Genomic DNA, 9,650 nt, shown 5'->3' with positions numbered 1-9,650 from the left:
ATTACATAAAAATTTCGAAATATGTGAATTTTAAGACATAACCTAATAGTTAGAGGTGCATATAGAGAGATTTGATACAAAAAACCTCGTGGCTATATTCATGACCATAAAAGGAAATATGTTCAGACAGTTCCAAGTTCTAACCATATGCAAAAAAACGAGTATTGTCCTTTGGTGTAGGTGATGGATGGCAGTTGAGATGATCCTTGAAAAGATAAAACAAAGGATAATTTATATCGAATTACCATTTATTTTAAGAGCAATGATATATCCCTCTAATTTTGAAATTTTAATTGAGCTCTAATGATGTGACAGAGGATAAGAAAAAATAAAAATAAATAAAACCAAGGCCAAATCATCACATAGTCTACTCCCATTAAAGCTTATTAGAGCTTCCAATCATTTTTCTTATTTTAATGCACCTGGTTTTAGTTAAAGTAGGGACATAGAATTTCACAATAATTAGGTGGGTGAGTCTATTTAACACCACACAAAAATCTTAGTACACATTATTTATATAATTTAGATTTAAATTTATGAACAAAAATTTAATGTTCGGATACAAATTGATGAACAAAAAGTAATTGTTTGGATATAAAACGGTTGAACGGAATATATATTTGAACAATTTATTTTTATTCACCAGTCTATGTCTGAACATTTGTCTTTTGTTTAAACATTTATATCCAAACAAAACAAATGGTGTTTACTAAGATTTCTTATGGTGAGTGAATAGAATTTCTCTAATTAAATAGGTCTAATTACCAAATTGACCATTAACACTTTAAAATTTACAATAGTGCACACCATGCCTCTCTAATTTTTTTTTTTGTTTGTGTGTGTGTATTTATTAGAATAATAAATAACGGAGCACCAAATTATGAGCCAATATTTTCCATTTATTTGTACAACACCTTAATGAAGTTAGGTACATCAGTAAACCAACTACAGTACCTCCTGGAGATGTACTCTTTTTCTTTTTCTTTTTTTCCTCTCCTATAAATTTCAAAACCAGTATTCATCAAATCGTGCTCAAAGTACTATCAACATGGCAAAGCTCAATGGCACCCCCACCAACATCCTCCCCAACTCACACATTGAAGCTGCCCAGTCTGTGACACCAACCAAGGCAACCGATCCAAGACTGTCACGCCAAGTGGCTATCACAGACTCTGCCACCTCAGCCATTTTCCGGAGGCGATTCCAAGCCATTCTGTACTACAAGAAGGCGTTGAGTGAGGAGTCAGGGTGGTTGTTGGTGGGGTGGATGAAGTTGTCGCTAGGGAAGGCTTTGGAGGAGCAACCTATCCTTGCTGGGAGGCTCCGGAGAGGGGAAGGAGGCAAAGGGGAATTGGAGATTGTGTCAAATGATAGTGGTGTCAGAGTGATCGAAGCGCGGATCTCCACAACCTTGGCAGAGTTTCTTGATTTGAAGGAGAGGGAAGATGCAGAGGCTGAGCTTGTGTTTTGGAATGATGTTGATGATCAAAATCCTCAGTTTTCTCCATTGTTCTATATCCAGGTAAGTGACAGTAACACATGTATGTACTATAGTCTTTATGGGGTAAATTTAAGCAAACTTTGTAATATATATAATTTTTTTTAATAATCAAGAACACATGCCTATGGACCCATCCTAAAATGAAAAATTCAAGGTTCAAAGACTACCCCTAAGCAAGTGAACCAGACAAACGGAAAGGGAATCCAACCCTTGTCAATAAGGTGGGGACCATACCCATATACCCACTTATAGCCATCTTACATTGTGTTTAGTTAAAAGATTTGGGAATGGATTTGGAAAGAGAAAGGGAAAAGACATGTGAAATTAAGTGAAATATAAGTATGTTTTATTCGTATTTCACTTCTCTTTTTTCTTTCCCTTTCCCTTTCCAACTCCCTAACCAAACACAATTACTGTTCTATGAATTGAAACCGTATGATTCTTGCATTTTCCTTTTAATGTGACCAAGAAGTGTATTTTGAGTTTTTTTTTTTTTTTTTTTTTTCTCAGGTGACTAACTTCCAGTGTGGAGGATACTCAATTGGGATTAGCTGCAGCCTTGTTCTAGCAGACCCTTTGGCCATCATAAGCTTTCTAAGGAGATGGGTCAATATTCACAACCGTATGGTCTCTGAAGCTGATGAGGCCAAACCACCCCTCTTCTACCTCCCTAATTTCAAACCAAATGGCACTTTTCTCACCAACCCAATTGGCTCAAACCAGACTAAACACCGCGGCAAAATTATGATCTTCAAATCTTCCACCACCAAAGATTTGAATTTGAATGATGAGGCATGCAAGGCACTCGCATTGCAGTGTGTCGAGGAGGCAGAGAGCAAGTTTGGTGTCAAAATGGCTTCAGATTTGTCTTTGTTTGTGAAAGAACTCTCAGAGGAAGTCATAAAGGTAGAGAAATTTGCAAGAGAAGGGCTTGTGCAGAAGCCAAAGGGGTGTGGGAGTGGACTCAGTTGTGCAAATTGGGAAGATTTAGGGGCTAGTGAAGTAAATTTCTTTGAAGGGAACAGGCCTGTTTGTGTTTCTTATTGGATTAATTCTGTCCCTGGTGAAGGATTTGTGATCCTAATTCCATCTGTTGATGAGGGTGTCTCTGAAATGAACATCTTTGTCACAGTTCCTAGTGAGACTGAGATGTAACCACCCCTTTACTTGGATGATCCATAGACCTTTTGGTTTTAGATTTCTTTCTAGTTTCAGCGTGTGGTATTAAGAATTCTTGTACAAGTGAATAATCTGTCTGGCGGTCTAAAGGCCTTGTACCTTATTAAGAGATCAGGAGCTCGATTCTTTCCACCTACTTGTAGAACATTTCTTGTGTAATTGTTGGGTTTGTTATATGTTTGAGGTAATAAGACGGTGGATTTTCTTACATAGTTAAATGTTTAGTCAAATGTAAATCTCAGAACATTTTATGTGTGTGGTAATATATTGTTGGATTTTCTTCAGCAGTTAAGGTGTCGTTTGGGAATTTATTTTTTTAATGATTTTTTGACATTTTATAAATAAATAAAAAAGACGTGCAAAATATTAGAGATAATGACTTGACATTTTGTAGAGACTATTTTACTAAAAATTAACATTCCCAAGCGAGACCTAAATGTTTAGTTAAACGTAAACCCCATAATAGTTGTAAATATATCCAAACTTTATTGTAGAAGGATGCAGCGTTCCCTTCCTTTATTCCTCTTGTATTGATTATGAAAGGAAAAAGAAAAAAAAATGGACTTGTAGTTTGCATAACTTATTCCTTCCTCCCTTGGAACTATTGATTTGTATCAATGTGAACCTTTCATTAAAAGTCTGTTATATAAATAGATAAAAATTTAACACATGACTTATATATGACATCTCAAATATTGTAAAATGGTTCAAGTAATTATATTCTTCTCTTTCTCTTCCTCTTTCTCATTTCCCTATTTCTCCTACCCACCACACCAATATCCAAGGCTTCTTACACTTTGACTTCCACACGGTTGTCGTGGATAGGAGAAATAAAGGAAAAAGAGAAGAAGGTAAATGTAAACAATTGTAATTTTTTAAATCATATACAAGTGAGATGTAAAATTATTATCAATTGATGTAATGAATTTTTTTATAGAATGTTCACATTGATTTAAATTGATAATTTAAAATTGTAAAATATTACATTTTTTAGTTAAAGAGATAAAATGGTATTGAGTAATAGTTGCAATTTGCTCAATAATTAATGAAAGCAACATAGCTGAGTTTTTAGGTAACAAGAAAACAACCTACCTTACCCATAAAAGCAACTAGTAATTAGATTACTTCAATCTTTTTAGATTATGCCTTTTCGTAAGAAAACACACAATTAATTAACTATCAAAACTTGTAATGGCAACATCAACATCGCAAATAAAAATGGGTTACTTCTCAATCTTAGGTTTGAAATTAGATCATAAACAAGTTAGCACTTCACAATGAAGTAATAATATACAAAAAAAAAATAATAAAATAAAAAAATTATAGAGATGAGTGTTAAATTGTGAAGTCTATCATTTTAAAATGAAAACTTCATTAACATGTCATTTATTTATTACAAAAATTATAATGTAAACATAATAATAAATTGAAAGAATAATGTTTTTCATATCTAAATTAGTCATTTTCGCATGAGACAACTGGCATTTGACTACGAAATGGTTTAAATTTTGTATATTTTCATACTCACATGTCATACAAGAGTAATATTGACAACCACACCAGTTGTTGGAATGTATCACTTTAAAAACAAGAAAAAATGATATTTGTAATGTCATTTAACTTGCATTTGAATTTCAGATTTGAGAATGATTTGTAAAATATATATATGTAAAAGAAAATTTTCAATTCTTGTTTCAGTCTACAAATTCTTCCACAAACAAAGACATTTGCTAATATTTTTATCTGACTAAATACTAGTGTCATCTTCGCTTGGAACTCGCAAATATTTAAGAAAAACAGATGATGAAATTTGAGTAAAATAATTTCAAAAGTTTGAAGAGCATAGAAAGGCAATGGTTGCAACTTTCAAATTACATCTCTCTCTCTCATGAGCTTTAATGAAGGAGAGCAACTCCTATTGCGATATACACAAACTGGTTGCTATGTCGGGGTATAGCTTCTATCTTATTTATTTTGCTTATTTTTTATTTATTTTCCAACATTAGAGGTCATGTTCTAAGGTTCAATTCAACAAATAAAATAATATTAATAATTTTGTTAGAATAGCTTTAGCATAGCTTTAGCAGACTTCATTATTATTTGTATAGCTTTATGATAGACTAGCTTTAACTTTATATTATTAATTGTATAGTGTTTGCTTTCAGTGATAATGGTGGTATCCAATGCCCCTTTCTCTCTCTATAAAGAGAGCCTTCATCTCTTTGTAAATCACACAACATAATACAAACATTTCAGAGTCTCTCTCTCACTCTATAGCTTCTCTCACTCTCTCAAACTAATCTTTCATGGTATCAGAGCCCAGTGTTACATTTCTGGCAATTTTCAATTTTTTGTGTTTAGTCCCGTACACAGTGGCATACATCAAAACGCTCGGAATTTTCTCACGATTCCAACGGCACCTAGCCCGTTCTCAGAACACCCTCCACGCGCCCACACGCGCCGCCTTTACCTTCTGCGCGTCACCAGCTCCGCCACCACTCTCACACGCGCCCGCACGCGCCATCTGTTGCCACTCACCTCCGCCACGCGCCTCCACGCGCCCACACAACCGCGGCTGACGTCAGCCCTGCCACTCCCGTACGCCGCGCCTGCTATCGTGCGCCTTTCGTGCGCCGCTTCACTACATTGCACCCGCGTGCGCCAAAACGGCTATTGTGCGCCGCGCCTGCGCCTGTTTCACTACAGTGCGCCGCCGCCTTTCTGCTAACGTGCTCCTCCCTGCACTCTGCTAACGTGCGCCGCTGACATCATCGCTGACATCATCTCTGTCCAGCAGCCTTTTCTGGCTATTTTCGACCTTCCGGACTCACTGGTACACTCTGTTTTACCAAATTTTGCTCCTACAGGTCTCTTCCTGTTGCTTTAATCCTACTTAACTAGTATTATGGATCGTCTTGACACCTCCCATCCCATTTCCGTTATTCTGAATGGTTCAAACTATGTTCTGTGGGCCCAAGCCATGTCTTCCTTTCTTAAAGGCAAGAAGCTCTGGCGAATTGTCACCGGGGATGTGACTAAACCAGTCAAAGACAGTGCCACTACTGAAACTCCTGTTCTTACTGCTACATATGAAGACCGACTTGAGGAATGGGACAGTAAGAATTACCAAATCATTACCTGGTTTCGTAATACCTCTGTTACCTCTATCAGTCTTCAATTTGGCCGGTTTCAGCTTGACTCTGTAACTACTCCTGCGAAAGACATCTGGGATTTTTTGAAAGAACGATACCAGACTACTGGTCTTGCCCATCAATATCAACTTCAGAACCAACTTCACCGCATGCGTCAAGAATCCACTCAGTCCATTAATGACTTCCTTTCTCAAATATACTCTGTTTGGGATCAGCTTGCTCTTTCAGAACCAACCTGGCATGACCCCGAAGATGCAGTTTTATTTACTAACCATCGCAACCAGCAGAGGTTGGTGCAATTTCTCATGGCTCTTACCCCCTCTTTTGAGCCCGTACGTGCCTCTCTGCTTCATCGCCATCCCTTGCCCACTCTTGAACAAGCCATTTCTGAGTTGCTATCAGAGGAGACTCGTCTAGGTACTCTTCAAACTCATCATGTGGACTCTGTTCTTGCCACTCCTCCGTCCCGGCCATCATTTACCCAGCGGACAACTGCTTGCATCTATTGTCAGAATCGGGGCCTTCCTTCAACCCATCTCCTGGTCAATTGCCCCGTCAGATCCTGCCGCTACTGCAACAAACTTGGTCCTGGTCATCTGCAACAGGATTGTTTTCGCAATCCATCTCGCTCATCCTCCAATAGCCACTCCTCTCGCGGTGGCTCTTCCCGGGGAAGTTTTCATCGTTCCGGCAACCAGTCTCATCACACTGCTACTTCTGCTTCCGGGAATCAGTCTTATCACACTGCTGCTGCTGCTTCCGGGAATCAGTCTCATCACCCTGACACTGCCCCCTCTGTAGGGTTCTCTGAGTCACCTGCTCCATCTACCCCTCACTTTTCTCCAACGGATGTAGAGGCCATGCTCAAACAACTTCTCTCCTCATCTGGTACACCTCCTCCTACTGCTTTGTCTGTCATCCCAGGTAACTCTTCTTGGTATTTTGACTCTGCCTGTTGTAATCATATGACCTCCAGTTCTACTATCTTTTCTTCCTTATCTTCATCTCCTCATATTCCCTCAATACATACTGCTGATGGTTCCCTCATGACTGTTCGTCATGTTGGTACTGTTTCCACCTCTTCTTTATCTCTACCTCACGTTTATCATATCCCTGCTCTTACCTTAAACCTTATTTCCATTGGTCAATTATGTGAACTTGGTCTAACTGTCACCTTTTCTGCTATTGATTGTTTGGTACAGGACCCTCAGACAGGGCAGACTATTGGGATCGGCCGTAAGCGTGGACGTCTCTATGAACTCATTCACCTTCATGTTCCTGCCTCTCCTCAGATTGCTGCTCCTACATCTACTTCCTTATTATCTCCCTTTCATCTTTGGCATTGTCGCTTAGGGCATATTTCTGTTACTCGTTTAAGGTCTTTGGTTTCTAGTGGACAGTTGGGTCATGTAATTCCCGATAATTTCGATTGTATACCCTGTCAACTTGCCAAACAACCTGCTTTATCATTTAATAAGAGTACTTCTGTTTCTCTTGCCCCTTTTGATCTTATACATTCGGATATTTGGGGGCCCTCCCCTACTACTACTATGGGGGGATCCCGCTATTTTGTTGTTTTTATTGATGATTTTTCCCGGTTTACTTGGCTTTTTCTCATGAAAAATAGGTCTGAACTTAAACACATTTATTATCGCTTTGCACAAATGGTTCACACCCAATTCTCCAAAACCATCAAAATTTTTCGCTCTGACAATGCTATGGAATATCGGGATTCAGATTTTCTTTCCTTTCTTCAGCATCATGGTACACTGCCTCATCGTTCCTGTGCTGGCACGTCCCAGCAAAATGGCCGCGCTGAACGGAAACATAGGCATATTCTTGACACTACTCGCGCTCTCCTTCTCTCTTCTTCCTGTCCTGAAAACTTTTGGGGAGAAGCTGCTCTCACTGCTGTTTACACTATCAACTGTGCTCCTACCCCTGTCATCCATAATCAAACTCCCTTTGAACGTCTGCATGGCACTCCCCCTCCTTACGCCAATCTCCGGGTTTTTGGCTCTGCTTGTTTTGTTTTACTTCAATCCCATGAACACACCAAGCTTGAACCTCGCTCTCGTCTTTGTTGCTTTCTTGGGTATGGAATTGAACATAAAGGTTTTCGCTGTTGGGATCCTCTCTCTAAACGTCTTCGTATCTCCCGCCATGTCGTTTTCTGGGAACACCAAATGTTTTCCTCGCTATCCTCCTTTCACTTACCCGGACTTTCCACTACTGCACTGTTTACTAATCCTTCCATCGATCTTTTCTCTGCTGAATTTGATACAGGTTCCTCCTCCATCGAGACGCCCTTGCTCACCCCTGATCCTGTCCAGCCTGCTCTACCTGAAGGTCTACCTCTGGTTGCCACACCTCCTTCTCCACCGACTCTTCCTCCCACCGATCCTCCTACGGGTCGACCCCGCCGGGTACCTCAACCTCCTATTCATCTTCGTGATTATATTGTTGGATCTGCTGCCTTCTCTACTTATGAACCTACCTCCTATCGTGAGGCTTGTACTAATCCTCTTTGGCAGCAAGCTATGACTGATGAACTCCATGCCTTGGACAAAGCTCATACTTGGGATCTTGTTGATCTTCCTCCTGGCAAGACTGCGATTGGCTGCAAATGGGTTTACAAAATCAAAACACATTCTGATGGCTCTATTGAACGCTACAAAGCTCGTCTTGTTGCCAAGGGTTTCAACCAAGAATATGGCATTGATTATGAGGAGACATTCTCTCCTGTTGCTCGGCTTACCTCTGTTCGCAGTTTACTTGCTGTTGCTACTGCTCGCCACTGGGGGCTCTTTCAGATGGATGTCAAAAATGCTTTCCTCAATGGTCATCTTCTTGAAGAGGTCTACATGCAACCCCCACCTGGGTTCACTTTTCAACCTCATCAGGTTTGCAAACTACAGCGTGCTCTCTATGGTCTCAAGCAAGCGCCTCGTGCTTGGTTTGCTAAGTTCAGTTCTACCATTCATGACTTCGGATTCACCTCTAGCTCCTATGACTCTGCTCTTTTTATACGGACTACTTCTCATGGTACTACTCTTCTTCTTCTGTATATGGATGATATGATTATCACTGGTGATGATCAAGCTGGTATTCTCCACCTCAAACAATTTCTCCACCAACAGTTTGAGATGAAGGACCTTGGTACTCTTAACTACTTCTTAGGCCTTGAAGTCTCTCATGATTCTACTGGTTCCTATTTGTCCCAGGCCAAATATGCATCCGATCTTCTGGCTCGAGCTGGTCTTACTGATTGCAAAACTGCCTCTACTCCGGTTGATCCCCAGATTCGTCTCACTCCTCTCGATGGGACTCTTCTCTCTGATGCTACTCTTTATCGCCAGCTCGTCGGCAGTCTTGTCTATCTCACAGTCACTCGTCCTGACATTGCCTATGCTGTTCACATTGTCAGTCAGTACATGTCGGCTCCTCGCACTCCCCACTATACTGCTCTACTCTGTATCCTTCGCTACCTCAAAGGCACTATGTTCCATGGTCTTCACTTCTCGGCTTCTTCCTCTCTTGACCTACGTGCCTTTTCTGATGCTGATTGGGCTGGGGATCCTACGGATCGACGCTCCACCACGGGCTTCTGTTTCTTCTTAGGGGATTCTCTTCTTGCTTGGCGTAGCAAAAAACAATCCCTCACTGCCCGCTCTAGCACCGAAGCTGAATACCGAGCTCTTGCGGCTACTACTCAAGAACTTCTCTAGCTTCGCTGGCTCCTTGCTGATATGGGTGTTTCTTCATCTGCTCCTACGCCTCTCTACTGTGACAATCAGAGTGCCATTCAGATTGCTCAC

General features: G+C 40.3%; 2 protein-coding genes across 2 annotated transcripts; both read left to right on the top strand.

The window, feature by feature from the left end:
- Nucleotides 1-875: 875 nt before the first annotated feature.
- On the top strand, nucleotides 876-2,967 carry LOC114284841 (protein ECERIFERUM 2). Its single transcript, XM_082902246.1, has 2 exons — nucleotides 876-1,522; nucleotides 2,012-2,967. Exons 1-2 carry the CDS (start codon nucleotides 1,049-1,051, stop codon nucleotides 2,654-2,656), a joined length of 1,119 nt encoding a protein of 372 aa, XP_082758372.1. The 5' UTR covers nucleotides 876-1,048; the 3' UTR covers nucleotides 2,657-2,967.
- Nucleotides 2,968-4,742: 1,775 nt separating this feature from the next.
- On the top strand, nucleotides 4,743-8,713 carry LOC145806160 (uncharacterized). The gene is made up of 2 exons (XM_082902245.1): nucleotides 4,743-6,756; nucleotides 7,035-8,713. The coding sequence occupies exons 1-2, from the start codon at nucleotides 5,586-5,588 to the stop codon at nucleotides 7,070-7,072; spliced, it is 1,209 nt and encodes a 402-aa protein (XP_082758371.1). The 5' UTR covers nucleotides 4,743-5,585; the 3' UTR covers nucleotides 7,073-8,713.
- The last annotated feature ends 937 nt before the right edge of the window (nucleotides 8,714-9,650 follow it).

The sequence above is a fragment of the Camellia sinensis genome, chromosome 13 (genome assembly GCF_055761805.1).
Source record: "Camellia sinensis isolate YWXY chromosome 13, ASM5576180v1, whole genome shotgun sequence".
NCBI classification, from domain to species: Eukaryota; Viridiplantae; Streptophyta; class Magnoliopsida; order Ericales; family Theaceae; genus Camellia; species Camellia sinensis.
This window is presented reverse-complemented; position numbering and strand designations above follow the sequence as displayed.